Source organism: Malania oleifera, chromosome 6, assembly GCF_029873635.1.
Source record: "Malania oleifera isolate guangnan ecotype guangnan chromosome 6, ASM2987363v1, whole genome shotgun sequence".
Taxonomy (NCBI): Eukaryota; Viridiplantae; Streptophyta; class Magnoliopsida; order Santalales; family Ximeniaceae; genus Malania; species Malania oleifera.
The window spans coordinates 1,504,465-1,523,438 of NC_080422.1; the positions used below are offsets into that span (position 1 = coordinate 1,504,465).

General features: G+C 38.7%; 1 protein-coding gene across 1 annotated transcript; it reads left to right on the top strand.

Moving 5' to 3' along the window:
• Positions 1-7,469: 7,469 nt before the first annotated feature.
• On the top strand, positions 7,470-10,379 carry LOC131157655 (uncharacterized). Its single transcript, XM_058111968.1, has 2 exons — positions 7,470-8,131; positions 9,573-10,379. The coding sequence occupies exons 1-2, from the start codon at positions 7,873-7,875 to the stop codon at positions 10,046-10,048; spliced, it is 735 nt and encodes a 244-aa protein (XP_057967951.1). The 5' UTR covers positions 7,470-7,872; the 3' UTR covers positions 10,049-10,379.
• The last annotated feature ends 8,595 nt before the right edge of the window (positions 10,380-18,974 follow it).

Genomic DNA, 18,974 nt, shown 5'->3' on the forward strand with positions numbered 1-18,974 from the left:
TAACGTCAAACCCATGCATGTCTAACACTATCAAATCAACAGACATGTCTTCCCCCTGAATCTCTACTGGGCAGTGCGGAAGTACCCTACCAACCGCACTACTGACCCAATCAGTGTAGATACCACAATCAACATCTAATGATTGGTTTCGCCTCAAATACATTTATACACCCCAAAGGACAACAAACGAGTGTTGTAGCTCCGAATCAAATAATAGCAAAAAACTTTAAACGAAAGCATCATGACCATACCTGTCACCCACGTCACCTGATACCTCCGGCCTCACCCGGCGGTCAGAGGAAACACCCTGGCTGAGAGCCGTATACTCTGCTGGCCCCTCGTGGTGCCTGCTATACACCTCCACGGTATGTCTTAGAGCTGGAACTGCATCTGGTGGAGTAGGACAGTTCGTACCAGTGACCCGATCTACCGCGCGATAGCACACCGGAAGCTGCATATTGAGCGGGGTAGGACAATCTCTCCATATATGCCAGATCTACCGCAGCAGTAGCACACTTAAACCACCCAGCTCGGGACAATCTCTCCAGTGTCTCATACCACAAGTCTGACAAACCGGAGGACCTGCCATGTATGAACTGGACGCCTCCCGTTTCCTGTCTCCGCCTCTACCAGGATACCCTCTCATCCACTGCACGGGCCTGTGACCTGCATGGGGGTTGTAGATGAAAGATCTCTTCCTCGGTCCCTGCCATCGCATTCAAGACGATAACCAATCTCTGCAAGGCCGCCCTGTCGCCAACTCAGCGAAGTTCCTGAATCCGCAGCACCACCACCTGCTAAAATACTCGCCTCAAGCCTTTCTCAAACTTGCCGCCTTCTTACCTCATCAGGAACAATGATGGGGCGAATAGAAGAGAGCTCGAATAAAACGTGCTGCATAGCTGGATGGATAGCGTTGGCCCTGCTTCAGACCTCGTGAAATCTTCTATCTTTAGCCTCCCTCACAGTAGTGGAAAAATTATCTGTACAAAGAACAGATCTTTAAAAACGTGGTACCAATGTCATAGCTATTGGAGTCACCCTTGCTGCTTAATAGTTCTCACCGCCAGGTCCACCAACTTAGCCCCCCCCCCCTGTCAATTTATAGGTGGCAAAGAGGACCGTTCACAGTACATTGCCGACACAGCCCAAGATTTTCAATCACTGTTGCAACACATGTTTCTCAGCGGCCTACAGGATCAACTCAACTATGAGAATGCGGAGGATTCATCTTCGTAAAGTTCTCTATAGTACACACCATGGCCTATAGATGGACCACCTGCCCTCGAGCTCCTAGCAATCTCAGCCACAACTGATGAGCCACGCACCGTAACACCGCCATTCAGGTCAGGTCATAGCTGCACCTGATGCGTCATGCCTCATCACTGCACTAGCCGGGCACTATTTCCTTCGGGATCCATCCTAGAAAATAGCAGTTGAATTCAGTATCCTATCCTGAGGAATTTACCCACCTATCCCGTCACCACTTATCTCAAATTTCTACTCTTGCGAATCCCCAATCCTACATTCTAGGAACACAACCCGACAATAGCTTACTATGGTTCCTGATTAAATCGTCACCCAGAAAAAACACAGAAACTACCACGGCAGGTCCTGCCTCATACTGTAGAACATAATTCAAAATCATGTCCTAAAACTCGGTATTGTTCCGCTGCACTCTAACGTCTACAGAACCTAGCAACCAGGCTCTGATACCAACTGTACGACCTGCTCCTTTTCACATATTTTTTTTATATATATAAATAAATTATCATAACATCATTACATCCCAGTCAGCAGGTCACAATCCACCTGGGCCGTGGCTACCAGGGATATAACAAATACATACAGCAGAAGCCTACGCAAGCAGAAAGTATAAAATCATATACATCTCATCATAAAAAGTGCCATACCACATACCAAAGTCATACAATTACTATCTCACAGTATAACATTCTCAAAATATGAAATATAGGGACATCCCACAAAACAACTGTCCCTACCAAAAACGTACCCTTCAAAAGGCAAACAACTGCTCTAGATCAGCGGGGGCTTTTCCCGCTCTCCTATTAGGGGCTCCTGAAAAATGGTAAGATTTCGGGGTGAGACACCTCTCAGTTAAGGGAATAAACTAAACAGTGTGTGGCAACATGAGTGATTATGGGTTAAAATACCATACATAACATATTCAATACTGTTATCCAAATTGGGAAAAACATACATATATACCAACACATAACAGATATACGCATTTTCAAAAAATATCTTCCTCTCATACACTACTAATATAACATAAAACAATCCTGGGTAGGTAGCTGGCTTGTTGTCATGTATTACCCCCACTGACTGGGTTGTGTGGCCCGAAGGCGGGACCCTGATAATGGTGGACGACCACATGCCACGTCACAAACAGTTAGTCTGTATGTCATGGGTTCCCCAGACTGGTCCGTACACCAGGGGCGGATAACAGCACACTTCTTGAAAAAATATACCACATCGACCATCCAACTCACACCCACTCCGTACAGCGGCCGTTAACCAGATCTCATGATCACGAAGACCATGGAAAACAGAGCAACGGGTACCGTGCAAGGCTAGCCTAGACCAAGCCAACAAGTTCTGAATCATATAACATATACTAAAACCGTGATACATAAATATCTCATATAATTTATTTACACATCAATCATATCATTTTAATATTTAATGTATCATGAAAATCATCGGCCCGTTACGCCGGAGACACATTTTAACATAGCACGGCCCATACGACGGCAAATCACATGAGCACAGCACAGTACGCTGGAAAAAAAACAAACCACATAGCACGGCGTACGCCGGCAAAATCACATAGCACAGCCCGTACGCTGGAAATCACATAGCAAAGCCCGTACGCCGGCAAATCACATATACTATAAACAAATATCTCGTCCCGTACGCCGTGGTTTTCCATCATTAGACAACCATATCGTCCCCATTCCAAAAAAACAGTATTTCACAAAATTTTTATTAGAATCATGCCACATAAACCACATTTTCTACGCTATTCAACATATCATAATTTAAAACAGTATTTCCAAATATACTATCATATATATAAATATATTTATTTTCCTGAAACAGATGCTCTATTAGATATAGACATACATTTTCTCAAAACACAAAACTAGCTTAGTTCTCCCCTTACCTGATTCCGGAAAAGCCCCAAGAAAATCTTCCCCGTACCCACAGGTCTAATCAAGACCCTGAAAATGAAAACTCACAGAATTAAAGTTTAGTATTTTCGTACGGACAACATTTTCTTAACTACCACTAAGTCAAATCGACTTAAAAAGGTCTTACATCAAATTAGGGATAATTTCCAACGTTCCAATCAAATACCCTGGAACTTGCAAATTTCCAGTATTACAATTCAATATTTTATGCATACTCACTTCTTCAACTGTAAAAATCTAAATATGATATAAAGCCTTACCATGGATTGGGGATGGAAATCCAACTCGTTTCGCTGATGATCCGTTCCAGCAGACTTGTAGAGAACTTTGCAGGCGCGTCGTGGTTGGCTCGGTTTTGTCGATCGGCGTTAAACGTAAAATAGCACGGAATCGAAGAGAGAGAGAGTCCGTGTCAGTTAGTAGAGAGAGAGAGAGAGCACTGCAAACAATATCCAAAATTGATTTTCCAAGCGTATGTAAGAAGCTTGTGCTAATTAATAATATAGATATATATATATATAAACCTTAAATAAAGTAAAGTTAAAGTAAAGGTACTTAAGAGCTTTTCATACTTTTATATATTATATAGCTATATAGTATAATATATATATATATATACACACACACACACCAACAGCACACACACAACACACATATCATATATATTATAGATAATATACAATGCTTTAATATTGATATATCTATTATATATTATATTTGTTCCTTATATTATGTTCATTTTACTATTAATGAATTAATTATGTTAATTTTCATTATTTTATTATTATATTTTTTTTTCACGGTTAACACAATAATAAGTAAAGCCTTCTTAACTTATTTTCCATACAATTTTCTTTATAAGCGAGAAAAGAACTTCATGCAAAATAAATAAACCGATAAGAGATTAGAACGGTCTCCCTTCGCGAAGCCTCAAAAACACAAAGTTTTTAAAAAAAACCTTTATAAGTGTCATTCATTATATGGAGAACCAAGGAGAGAAAACACATTCTGCCACTAAAACCACAGAATATCTGGGAGAATCCAACGCTTAGACCCAAGTTTACAAAATCACAATCGCTCCTGATCATATGCCGTAGCCTGTCAACTTTGATCATTACATTTCTACCATTAGACTTCTTATGCAGTGAATGAACCATTTCTTGTGCCAATGTAATATTTTCAAATATACTTCTACCGGGAATGAAAGCTCACTGCTCCAGAGAAATCAATGAAGACAATAAACCTGTCATCCTTGCAACAATATTTTTTGAAATTTTTTTGTAGATAACACTACAAAGACTTATAGGTCTAAACTTGTCAAAACTCTGGGATTTTGAACTTTTGGGATTAGAACAATATAAGATACAGAATAAAATCTAGGAAGAGGAGACCCAGCAAAAAAATCTCCAGCTACATCGATCACCTCTTCTTTTACAATATTTCAACAATCATGAAAAAAAAGTCGAACCAAAACCATCCGGACCTAGGCTACTATTTCTTGGGATAGAAAGAATAGCATCCCTTACCTCCACCTCGGGCAGTGCACGACAAAGAGCAATATTCTCCTCTTCAGAAACCATAGGAGATATAATATCATCAAGGTAAGCTATTCGACTGGGTCCTAAACCTGTTAAGAAAGATTGAAAATACCTTACAACACCCTCATGAACAGCCTCCATAGAATCCAACACTTCTCCATTCTGAAGCTTCAACGAATGAATCATAGCCTTCTTCCCCTTTTGGTTTACAAATGCATGAAAGAACTTTGTATTATTATCCCCCACCTCCAACCACTTCTTTTTAGCTTGCTGAGAAATATGAATCTCCTCCCTCTTTTCTCATGCTTCCAACTCAAGTTTAGTAAGGAAGAAATCTTCCTCAGTTTTGGGCGAATACCCTTCCTGAAGCTGAGCCTCAAGAACCTCCATACTTTCCTCCAGTTTGTGCCATATGTTGTCACCGTAGGCAGACACGTAATAGCCCTCTTTCCCAATCGAGTTAATTAACTCAATTTGACTTGTGTCAACCAAAGTTGGCCCATTGATTCGGTTCAGATCAGTTGAATTGGTTTGACCATTTCGATCGCCTAGTTTAATTTTTAATTTAAAAATTAGAAAAATAGTAAAAAAAAAATTTAGGAAAAATCAGAAAAAAATTATCAAAAAATAGGAAAAATATAAATAAAAATTATTTGAGTCATTTTTTTTTACTTAGATAACAAAAAAATGAAAAATAAACAAAGATAAATAGGTATTTTAAACCTCACTTACATTAGTTCTGAGGGGAGTTTATCTAATAAGATCCTCTCCTTTAGAGGTCTTATTATACATTCCTAAATTGCACCTTAATTTACATTTTCTTTTAAAATTTTAATATTTATTTACTTTTTAAGAAGTTAATTAAAATCATTAGATTCAATTTAGAGATAATTCATGGTTAATTAGGTACCATTTATAGAACGGGTATGTAGGGGGTGCTAGTACCTTCCCCTCACATAACTAAACTCCTAATCGCAATTCTGGTAAATGTAAGTCGAGACTATTTGGTTCCTTGACTAAGATTAGTCTAGAGACCAATCTATAAGTAGTAATGAGATAAACTAACCATACTTAATTAGAAAAATAACAGGTTAGTAACAACTCCATCGAGCCTATATTATTATTATTTCTTGCAATTTCAGACCCTTTTTTGGGACGTTGCGACACCTTTCTCCTCTATAGTGACAAGAAATCTCAAACTCCTTAATTTGGAGCCGTGACCAATGAAGATTAGGCTTAAAGTTCGACTCATTTATAATATTTATTGATAATTGGTTTAAATTTCATATATATATATATATAGAAACTTGAGCCCCACAAATCTAAAATTCATTTTTCACTTTGAGGTAAGGGAAAATTTTATTATTCTAGATTAATGTTTTTCTAACGAGTGAGATTTTAGACTTACAATATTTACTGCAAGCAAAGGAGGTAGAATTCTTTGATAAGTGATCTTCACTGGTGAAAAAAAAATGTTAGGCTAATGAAATAAAATTATATATGAGTTAATTTGTTTAGTATGTTAAATAGATTGGAATTTGAATATATACTAGAATTAAAGACTAGTATAATTTTATATATTCATTTTATAATTTTTTTTGTTTATTCTATTCCACATTCACTCATTAATAAATTCTATGTAGTGCCGTGCAAGCTTCTATATTAATTATGTCCTAATCATTAATTGAATTAATGAGATCTCAAGGAGGATAATTTGGTAATTCAGACATGCAAAGATCAACAATCCAACTCCCAAATCATTCTTAATTTTTTTCACTCTTCATGATAGAATAAGGTACGATTTTAATTAAAAATCACATTCGACAACCAACCCAACAAGGCCATCGAGTAGGCAGACCAATGAGTCAACTCGATTGTTGAACTCGTGACATCATCATATTTATGGTGTAAAATCAATTATCCATGTATAAATTTGTAATTATAAATAAAAAAAATTAAAAAATATCTAAGAACTCAAAATTTAACCTCTACCGTTTTATGTATTTACTCTTTCAATATTAATATTTTAAAAATACATACTTTAGAACTCAAAATTTAATTTCTACCATTTTATGTGTTTACTCTTTCGATAATAATATTTTAAAAATATGTATATTTTAAACTAAAATAAATTAAATTGAACTCATTTAGTCGTAAACTGAATCGTCCCATTCTAAACTAGATCGGTGCATTTTCAAATTTTCAGTTTCACCTGAACCAAGTGGTTGACCGGTTATGATCAAGTCGGACCGTGTCGGCCGGTCGGTTCGATTTTGAAAACCGTGGAATAAAGTAAAAGAAGAAAATTAAAGGGGGCAAGTGGTCCCGTGTGCATCATTAAGTGGGCTTTGCTTTTGGTCCATTAATATTTGACCGACCAAAAAAACGAACCGATTAATTTTTGACTGTGCTTTTTATCCATCCCCACCAACCTTTAAAAAAATCGTACGTGAAACTTAATGAAAAGTAGAGCTATAATAGTAGAGCTAGCTCACTAGCCTAGCCAGCTCTATATAGGAACAGCCATAATTCCCAGCGATGCATGGCATTCGCATGCATGCTCGATATCCATCATGATCCATTATTTCTCCTCCCAACCCAAAATTAATCTCTCTCTCTCTCTCTCTCTCTCTCTCTCTCTCTCTCTCTGAGATCTTGTCCTGCATGAATTAATCTCCCAACCCATATATACCGCAGGAATGCAGGGCCGTCCATCGGGGACACAGTCCTTTTTTCCTTTCTTTTCTTTTCTTTTCCTTTCTTTTCTTTTCTTTTCACGTGTTGGACGCCGGGTTGAGGAGACTCGATCTTCAATTCGTCGATGATCAACAGCAAAAAGAAGAACCCACCGACGATATACAGACATATATACATTATGCGTACATGTATGATACTCCTGATCACTCTTTGGGCACTTATATCCTAAACTTTACTTTCCGTCTCCTTTTTCTTTCCCTCCAAACAAACATAAAAGCGCGCAACACCCACATACGATCAAGCAGCAAGGGGGTAGCTAGCGCGCGCCGGAGGAAGGAGAGCTCGCTCGGTCGATGGGTAGTGTTTAAATTAGGTATATGCATGTATAGGAGCAATTAATCAGGCTAGCAGCTAGCTAGGCGATGGGGAACTGTCTGTTCGGAGGACTGGGAATGGGCGGCGAAGAAGAAGAACCAATAAGAGTGGTGACGTGGAACGGCGGCGTGATGGAGCTGGGAGCGCCCATCACGGCGGAATGCATCACGGCGGAGTTTCCCGGGCACGGCATTTTCAGAAGCCACGACCTCTTCTGGAAACCGCTCCCCCACCACCACCACCTCCTCCCCGGCCACTCCTACTACCTCCTCCCCCTCGTCCTCGACCTTTCCTCCCACGGCACAGGTGAACACCATATTTGATTAATTAATCGCTTATTCCATGTTTGTTTGGTAGCGTCATGAACTTGAATTTTTTTTCAAATTCAAATTTAAAATCCAAATTTCATTCTCCCAACCAGTCTTATAATAATTGTTTATGGCTACACCTTTTTCAAAATTAATTTGAAATCTACAATGCGACCCTTACACTAATATGAAATATTGAATCGTCTCATGCTATAATTGTTGGAATGTCTCTTCTTCTTCTTAAAGAACTCTTTTACTGTAACAAATTCTAAATTAATTTTGATACATAATTAATTCATTGTGTCCCATCAGCTTTTTCCCTCTTTCGTACAAATAGGATTCATTACATAACTATAGATTTTGAAACAAATTTAAGTTTAGGATAGAAGAATATTATATTTTACTAAAAAATAATTAAAATATTGAGAAATGCATCTTAAGTGGTGTCTTAATTGCATCTCTTTTGTATTTTGTTATGGCGCTAGTTGGAATATGTTTATGGCAATATTGAATATATATTCTTGTATTATATACTTTATATTATAAATTGTATTACAACATAAGTGTTTTTTTTTTATATCTTTTCAAAGTAGTGTTTAGGAAAATAAATTTCAAGATTTGAATTTAGATTTGCATAAATTTGAAAGAAATTCAATACAATTTTTTAGTTAGGCTTATACTTTCAATCAATACAAATTTAAATTTATAATTTGAATTCAATACTCTCAAATAAAGAGTAATGATATTTGCAAATCAAATCATTTAAGTTCAGGTGGAGCTTATTATATATGTACTTAAAAGGCAAGTAAATATTACTTAAGAAAAAAAGAATACTAACATAATATGATGAATTAATGTTATTTATATATATATATATATATATATATATATATATATGTCTATTTTCATTCTATTGACTAACTCGAATTTGGATTACATATTAAGAAGTATTCAATTTTTGTGAAGAATGTCTTCCCATAAATCAATCCAAATGTTTTACATAGACTTTTATATTATCATAAATGTCATCCGTTTATTTATTTACTGCTTTATGGGTATTGTATTATATATATATTTTATAATTATTTAAAAGAATGGTTCAGTCGGACTTGTTGGGCAAACTTATGATTTTGATAACTACAAGGTTACGAGTTCGATTCCCCATTTGTGATTTGTTCGGTCAATTATTAGGAATCCATTAATGGACAAGCCAAAACATTTCCACCCTCGTGAGTTTAGTGCCGCACCGGGGGTTCAAATTAAAGGGTTCATTGGTGGCTGGAGTTGCCACGTCATCAAAAGAAATATTATTTAAATGAGTAGGTAAAAATGGTATAATATTTGGTAATTAAATATAATATTTATATTATAATATAAAAAAAAAATTTCTTTACACTTATACTTAGGGTGGCTAAAAAATTACCCTTCATATATTATAGGGGTAGGGGAAGACCACAGTATTGGAGCACAGGTGGGGCACGTGAGATCAAACAGCATACCAACAACGACGTCGTTTGGGGGGAATGCTCCGTACAGGATGTCGTTCGACCATCCCAGCCACCGCCAAGGACTGATGCAGCTGAAAAGGTCTCAGACGGAAGTGGTCTCTGCTTCCCGATCTTCTTCGTCTCTGTATAACAACAAAATTATTAATAACAAAAGCGAGAACACTAATAATGTTTTCAATGGCGGCGGAATTTGGAAGGTGAAGCTGGTGATAAGCCCAGAACAACTGCTGCAGATTTTGTCCCGAGAGGCTTCTACCCAAGAGCTGATTGAGAGCGTGAGAACCGTCGCCAAGTGTGGGAACTACGGCCTCTCCGCCTTCCCTTCTTCTTCCTCCTCCTCCGTCGCATTTTCCGACGACGATCACTGCAGCCTCTCCGCCACCAGCTGCCGGATTCCCGCTTCCTAGGTAGATAGCTACCTAACTGCCTCAAGATCGGAAGACTCGTAAGGAATGACGTCTTTATATAAGATTTAAAATTCTCCGATCACAGGATGACTTTAGTGTGAATCCGATATCTTGCGATTGAAAGATTCCAAATCTCCTGTTTCTTGCTAGCTTATATATATTTATATGGCTTCTTACTCAATTGATATTTAGACTGCGTTTTAACTTGTAGTTATCTCGGGTTTCTAAGTTTGCCATAATTTAATTTAATTTTTCTGTATTGCATTAATATTTTGTTAAATTAAAAATTTTTGGATTTGACTGGATTGTATGGATATATATGTTTTGTGCTTCGAGTGTTCTTACTGTGCAATCAAATCATCACAAATCTAAATTCATCTTTCAATCTTTCAATCTTTCAAAATTCAAGTTCCACAAAGTGAGGAGTTTGAGCAAATTAATTAATTGATTAACATAATTACTTTTATATATATATATATATATATATATAACATAATTACTTATATATATATATATATATATATATATTTCTATGCTTTTTTTTCTTCATCATTTTTCTCATTGCTTGTGAAACCGGTATAATATACAAACTTGAGAGTTAGAAGATCCAAACATCGAAAAGATCTTTTTAAGCATGCCGTAATTAATTGGGAGTGCTTATTAATTTATACGTCGGATGTTTTACTTGAAATAATTACCTAACTATTTACTAAAAATTATATATAATTAATGGCCATGAAAGATGATGAATCAAATAGAGAACATGCATGTCATGTCATGTATAGTCTATCTGTTGCGTGTAATTCCAGCTGATTGCTAATTCTATTTTCAGATTTTAATTAATTCCAAATCAGCCCCAATAACACCTAAACATAAACCTGTTTATTTTGACGCGTGTGTGCTAAGCCTGATCAAGAAAAATGTACGTTCACCAAATAATATATAGCAACGCATAAACATGTCACAAGCACAATCCACAAGAACACATTTACGTGGTTCGGCCCAAAACTTGGCCTACATCCACGGCAGAAACTCACCTCCAGAGACACTATATAAAACCGGTGAAAATAAATACAAGTACACACTGATTTACCCTTTCTTGTCTTACCGATTTCTTCTGAAAATCAGCCCAAGAACAACCCAAGAAATCTACCCTTCGCACCTGCGAATAACCCTAGGTTTCTTCCTATTGTTCTCCCTAATTTCCCTACAAGAAACCCCTCCCAAGAAATCAAATCTACATGTGTCTTTACCTTCCCTTACCAGTGCATGAATCTCTATTGGAGATTGGAGATACCCAGCGCCGCACCTCCTCCTGCCAGCTTTTTCTCCCGTGCGGCCTCACTCTCCCGCGCGACTGCTGAAGCCTCTCGGTTCTGCAGGTGCTCGCTCGGCTGGGAAGTCTCCTGCTGCTGGGAAGAACTCGCGGCTGGCTGTGGAGGAAGATGGTGCAGCGTCTCTCTCGGTTCTGGAGCTGCAAACACAAGAAGAAGAAAACCTCTTCTGTGCTGCCGTCTCTCAAGGCTGCTCTCACTCACGGCCGCTGAAAATCCTCTCTTGCGCTCGGGTGCGGCTGCCCTCTGAACCTGCAAAACCAAAAATCCCCCAAAGCCCCTTTTGCTGTATTTCTTTTCCTGAAGCCGCCAAGATCCCCTTCTGCCGTGCCCCCTTTTTTCTTGAAGCTACGAAGATTACGCCCAGATCCAGCTCTTCCCCCCTGCTGTTCACTTTTATTTCATTTACAAAATAACTACACATGAAATTACATCCATGCCCCCCAACAGCAGCTGTTGGATCTGGAGAGAACGAACGGCCTAGATCTCTTCAAGCCTTGACACTCCAACAATTCTCCACCTTGGCAAGCTTGTAACCCTTGCACCTCCTTAGCATCTCCCGTGGCGGTTCCTACAAAACAAAATACTAACAGCTTCCAAGGTTAACCAAGTTCGAACCATGTTCAAACTTTGATTTAGGTACTACTTTAGTCATCAAATCTGAAGTCCAACTAATAGCACTACCTAAAAAACAAAAGACCATACCAGACAAAGACTTCATGGTATCTAGATTTCTAGCATAGTCAGAATCTACATATCCTTTTAATCCTAATTCACAATGCATATCCTTTTTACCAAATATTAATCCTTGCTGTTTTGTTCTAGACAAGTATTAAAAAATTTGTTTCAAAGCATGCTAATGTGGTTTTCCAGGTTTGCTCATAAATCTACTCACTTGACTTACAGCATAAGATAGATCAGGTCTAGAATATACCATAGCATACATTACATTACCAACCATACTAGCATCTATTCATAAACAGTGACTCATCTTCAATTTCAGGACACTGTTTGCTAGACAACTTAACATGCTATGCAACAAGAATAGAAGTAGATTTAACATGACTCATTTCAAATCTTTTTTAATACCTTTGAAATACAAGACTTTTGAGACAAGTAGAGAAGCTTTTTATTCCTTTCTCTAGTTATTTCCATACCAAGTATCCTTTTAACAGGTCCTAAGTCTTTCATTTCAAATTCAGATTTGAGCATGCACTTAACTTGATTTAACATATCCATGTCTTTACAAGCAACCAACATGTCATCAACATATAATAGCAAATATATATGACATTTATCACATGGTTTAAAATAAACACAACCATCATAATTGCTTCTACAGAAATCATTTTGAATCATGTAAGAATCAAATCATCTATACCATTGTCTAGGTGACTGTTACAACCCATATAAAGATTTTTTTTTTTAATAAACATACATGATTTTTATTCACTTCCGTATCAAAGCCCTCAGGAGGTTGCATATAAATTATTTCTTCCAAAGTACCATGCAAGAAAGCAGTTTTAACATCAAGTTGTTCCAAATGCAAGTCATGTACAGCAACAAAGGATAATAGAATTCTAATAGAACTATGCCTTACAACAGGGGAAAATATTTCATTATAGTCTACCCCTTCCCTTTGAGTAAATCCCTTAGCCACTAACCTAGCTTTATACCTAGGTGGTTCAACTCCAGGGATTCAATCTTTCCTCTTAAAGATCCACTTGGATCCTATGAGTTTTTGTTTTTCTAGTCTAGGTACCATCACCCATGTCTCATTCTTGTTTAGAGACTCCATTTCTTCTTGCATTGTAAGAATCCATTTTTCAACCTCTTTACTATCCATGGCCTCTCTAAAAGTCCTAGGCTCCACCTCAATTTCTGTTTCAGCAACAGAAAGAGCAAACGCTGTCATATCAGCTTCCCCATACCTTTGAGGAGGTCTTATAACCCTCCTCTCCCTATCCCGTGCTAGAAGGTAAGTTTTACTCAAATTAGAGGTTTTCGTTTCTGAGTTTTGCTCCTCAAAAACTGCAGCATCTGTTTCTAAATGGCTACGTGAAGTGGAGGGTTGCTCCACCTCAAGCTGCGAGTCACTAGTATCAGAGTGTCTAACAGTCTGAGTGTATGTAATCAAGAGTCTATTTCGTGGTGTGAGTGGACTTCTTAAAACTAACCCTAGTAGACTTTCCCAAGACACACTCCTCACATAATGACAATTCCTCAAGTTTCCTATCTCCAAGGAGCCCCTATTTCTCCAGCCCCTTTAGGCCCTGTAGGCTAACATGTCCTAGCCTACTATGCCACAAGGAAACCTAATTTTCTACCCTGTGATTGATAGGTGAAGCCTCACCCATCACTGTCTTTCCTACCAAGGCGTACAACCCATTCTTTAGCACCCCTTTCATCACTACCAGTGAACCTCTACAAACTCTTAGGCTACCTCCTTCAGACTTAAACGTGTACCTTGTCTTATCTAAGCTACCCAGAGAAATCAAGTTTCTCTTCAGCTCAGGTATGTACCTCACATCTCTTAGCACTCTCTCCATCCCATCATGCATTAGAAGTCTCACAGTCCTTATACCCTGTATTTTACATGATTTATTGTTTCCTAGGATAACATGACCTCCTTCTAAGCATGCAAAGGACTCAAACCAATTTTTCAATGGACACATATGGAAGGAACATCCTGAATCTAATATCCATTCTTTTCCCGAATCTCTATCAGAGACATTCAATACTTCCGCACTATCATACCCATCTAAAACTACAGCTGCCTTACCCTTTGATTCAGAGGTGGTGACATTTGCACCATTGTTCCTCTCAGGGCAATCCCTCCTAAAATGTCCTTCCTTGTGACATGCATAACACTTTAGTGCCTTGCTCTTAGACTTCGATGTAAACCTCTTGTCTTTTCCTTTCTCGTTCCTCTTTTCAGACCTACCTCTCACATTTAACCCTTCCCCTGACCCTAATTTAGACTCAAACTTAGTGTGCAATTCCCTAGAGTACAAAACAGCTTGCACATCTTCCAAAGTCAGCCTCTCTCTCCCATACATCATAGTTTCTTTAATATGGTCATATGTGGAATCAAGAGAACTCAATAAAAGAATTGCCTGGTCTTCTTCATCTATACTAATATTAATATTAGCAAGATCCAAGAGAATTTTATTAAATTCATCTAAATGTTCATCAATCGATGTTCCAGGGGTCATTCTAAAGGTGTACAGTCTAGTCATCTTATGGAGTCTATTTGCTAGGGATTTTGTCATGTACAAACTCTCTAGTTTTGACCACACTCCAGCTGCCGTATCCTCATTGGCAACTTCCCTAAGCACTTTGTCTCCTAAGGACAAGATAATGGCACTATGTGCCTTTTGAAGAATTTCGGGCTTCATTTTTTCGGTGGAGGGAAAATCTTGTTTCCCCTCTTGTGAAGTGGATGCTCCCTTCTTTTCTCCAAGAAGAGCCTCCTCAAGCCCCTGCTGTACCAAGATGGCACGCATCTTAATCCTCCACAAACCAAAGTCATTCTTGCAGGTAAATTTTTCTATTTCAAACCTAGCGGTCCCCATCACATAGCCAGGCTCTAATACCACTTGTTGCGTGTAATTCCAGCTGATTGCTAATTCTATTTTCAGATTTTAATTAATTCCAAATCAGCCCCAATAACACCTAAACATAAACCTGTTTATTTTGACGCGTGTGTGCTAAGCCTGATCAAGAAAAATGTACGTTCACCAAATAATATATAGCAACGCATAAACATGTCACAAGCACAATCCACAAGAACACATTTACGTGGTTCGGCCCAAAACTTGGCCTACATCCACGGCAGAAACTCACCTCCAGAGACACTATATAAAACCGGTGAAAATAAATACAAGTACACACTGATTTACCCTTTCTTGTCTTACCGATTTCTTCTGAAAATCAGCCCAAGAACAACCCAAGAAATCTACCCTTCGCACCTGCGAATAACCCTAGGTTTCTTCCTATTGTTCTCCCTAATTTCCCTACAAGAAACCCCTCCCAAGAAATCAAATCTACATGTGTCTTTACCTTCCCTTACCAGTGCGTGAATCTCTATTGGAGATTGGAGATACCCAGCGCCGCACCTCCTCCTGCCGGCTTCTTCTCCCGTGCGGCCTCACTCTCCCCTGCGACTGCTGAAGCCTCTCGGTTCTGCAGGTGCTCGCTTGGCTGGGAAGTCTCCTGCTGCTGGGAAGAACTCGCGGCTGGCTGTGGAGGAAGATGGTGCAGCGTCTCTCTCGGTTCTGGAGCTGCAAACACACGAAGAAGAAAACCTCTTCTGTGCTGCCGTCTCTCAAGGCTGCTCTCGCTCACGGCCGCTAAAAATCCTTTCTTGCGCTCTGGTGCGGCTGCCTAGGGGTGAGCATAATTCGGGGAAAACCGAATTAACCGAATTAACCGACCGAAATTGGTCGGTTCGGTTCGGTTAAAAAATTATGTTCGGTCGGTTCGGTTATGCTTTCCAACATTTCGGTGAATCGGGTTTCGGTTCGGTTAATGGAGAATGTTAATTCGGTTAACCGATTAACCGAATTAATAATTAATTAAATTTAAATATAAATTAGTAAATTAAAATCTGGTTATTATTTTTCTGGTATTCTCTCAAACTCTCAGGCTCAGTCTCACACTCAGCCAGAACGCAGAAGACCCTCCCTCACTGGCAATGAGTCACTGCCTCTCTCTCGCTCACCTGAGCTCGCTCATTCGCAGTCCACACCAGACACCACCGGTCCACCAGACTCCATCTTCCCGCGATGCCGTCGTATGTGTCCATCGCCGTCGCCGACTCGCCATCGCCGCCATCATCACCAACACGGCAACACAGACTACACAGTCATTGCTCTCTGAAATCGGAAGGCCATCACCGAGTCACTGCCTCTCTCCCACTCATTCGAGCTCACTGCTCCGCACCGCCATCGCCATCGTCGTCGCCGTCCATCGTCACCAGCACACAAGCTGACAAGCTCCCTCTCATTCTCATTTCTCTTCTCTCGTGCACATACCAGTTCACTGAGAAGTGAGAACCACCCCCGAGTCCCCTTCCTTCACTTCTCGGGAAGCTTCCCCCCTGCCCTCACTTCTCGGATACACTTTCCCGGCTTCCCCCCTTCCCTCACTTCTCGATTAAATTCGGTTAACCAAATTACCCGAAAAATAAATTCGGTCGGTTCGATTCGGTTCAGCCAAACGGTTCGGTTGGTTCGGTTAACAGTTTTCTTTAACCGAAAATTTCGGTTAATTCGGTTAATTAACCGAATATGGCCGAACCGACCGTTTGCTCACCCCTACGGCTGCCCTCTGAACCTACAAAACCGAAAATCCCCCAAAGCCCCTTTTGCTGTATTTCTTTTCCTGAAGCCGCCAAGATCCCCTTCTGCCGCGCCCCCTTTTTTCTTGAAGTTGTGAAGATTACCCCCAGATCCAGCTCTTCCCCCCTGCTGTTCACTTTTATTTCATTTACAAAATAACTACACATGAAATTACATCCATGCCCCCCAACAGCAGCTGTTGGATCTGGAGAGAACGAACGGCCTAGATCTCTTCAAGCCTTGACACTCCAACACTATCAAAATTGAATCATTTTACATTCTCATTCGTTTAATTCTATAATTAATTTAACAAAATTATTTTTCAATATCAAAATAAAAATCAAACAAAAAGAGTCAAAACAAGTGTTTAATTTACTTCTTAAAATATAAATTATTTTAGAATTTACTAATCTCATTAGGCCTCTTAATATTAGTTTTCAACAGTAATTTTTGCAAACTAAACTTATCGATTATGCACCACATCGAACCATTTTCATTCACATTTTTTTCTTTTTTAGTTGAGTAAAATATTTTTTGTCAATCATGCAAAAATTTTAGCTCGTATTGGATTTGATTGTTATATCTATGACATTTTGTATGACATTTTTCACTCATTTTCGTTCTCTCTTTATTTATTTATTATTTTTTCCTTTAATCAACTTGATTATCTAAACTTTCGAAAAATTTTGTTTTTAGCACTTTTATGACATGAGTTTGAATTTTAATCAACTCAAGGAGAATGAAGCAAAATCCAAAGTGTTTGGAATTTTTAGAAAATTAGACTATTTAACTAAGTTATATGCTTGGGGTTACTTTGATGTTTTATGAGTGATTTGGGGATTTTTGTTAGGACAAAAGACACTTACCTCTACTGAGATTTAACAAAAAAAATAATGACATTCCTTGATATTTTCAAAATTCCAAGGATCTCTTCTGAATTTTTGAGAATTCCAAGAACCACCCTTGAGATTAAATAAAAGAATATAAATCTCCCCTTATATTTTGTAAAATGATATTTTTTTTCAAAGGGAGGTAGCATATGCTTTTTTTTTTTGGCAAGTTTCAGGAGAGGTCTGTGACATTTTTGAAACCTAAAGGGAGACGAGCGTGATTTACTTTTTTTTTTTCTTTTAATTTTTAATTTTTAAAATTTTTTTTTATATATACATGTAACGACTCGAAAAATAATGGTATTTAAATAATAAGAGAGAGGGAAATGGAATCAGTAACAGAAGGAGGCAGTCGACGACATTGCATTTTTAAGATGATAATTCCAAGAAATTTCCACAGGCCTCGTCGACGAACACAGGGGTTTCGTCGATGAGGTCCTGTTTTCGTTGATGAGGAGATACCGAGAGGGGTTTTTAGGACAGACTGAAATTCGTTGATGAAGGAGGAAGTTGGTCAACAAAATTATTGAAGGACTCATCGACGAGGTGACGTGGCTCGTTGTCACGGTCCGCCTTTTTCACACCGTTGTGAAGGGCCGTGCGGCGCTAGATAAAGCACTCTTGCTTAACTAGCCAGCCTTTTGTTTACCAACATTCATCCACGAAGCACTTTCATTAACATTCAATCAGATAGCAGCGGAAATAATAATCAATTCATGAAAGCCGTGGCAACCAAGCAGTAAATATTGAAGCAAACGTAATTCATTAACAAATCCTCCGTTGACATGTTGTACTTAGCGAGGGAGGCAAGTAGGCTAAGCACGTTGACAATTGCTAGTGAGTTTTACAATGATTGATGAACACTCACCCTCCCTTAAAGAGCTTTCTGGGCCATTCTCACTCTGGCACTAGGAAACATCAAAGTGACCGAGGAGTCATACTGCCTTATTTGGCTTACAATTAAATAAATACTGGAAAATAACCCTACACTAGTATTTACATGATGGAAACCCATCCCAAACACACGAGATAAGCGGTCACAGGCAAGCATAATGCCCTGAACAAGCTTAGCTCGTGACATTCTCCCCCACTTATGCGGTCGACGTCCCCGTAGACTTTGACGCTAGGTACACTTCAACTTCGTCTACGAACGGTTGCATGTCTTCCGCCGAAACCCAGCTAATTTCTTCGTCACCAAGGCCTTTCCACTTTACTAAGAATTCCTGCCGCTTCTTCCTTGAGGATTTGAACTCTCTGTCTGCAAGGATTTCTTCAACTTCACGTCTGTCAGGTTGCCCTATACTCACTTCTGCTCTGGCTGACTGATTTCTGCTTAGATCGTCAGTGTCGGCGTTGTACG

Excerpts from the sequence above, each read along its gene's own strand:
- LOC131157655 (XM_058111968.1), top strand. The coding sequence starts at position 7,873 with ATGGGGAACTGTCTGTTCGGAGGACTGGGAATGGGCGGCGAAGAAGAA. Across the intron at positions 8,132-9,572 it reads CCTTTCCTCCCACGGCACAG|GGGTAGGGGAAGACCACAGT; the intron begins GTGAACACCATA and ends CATATATTATAG.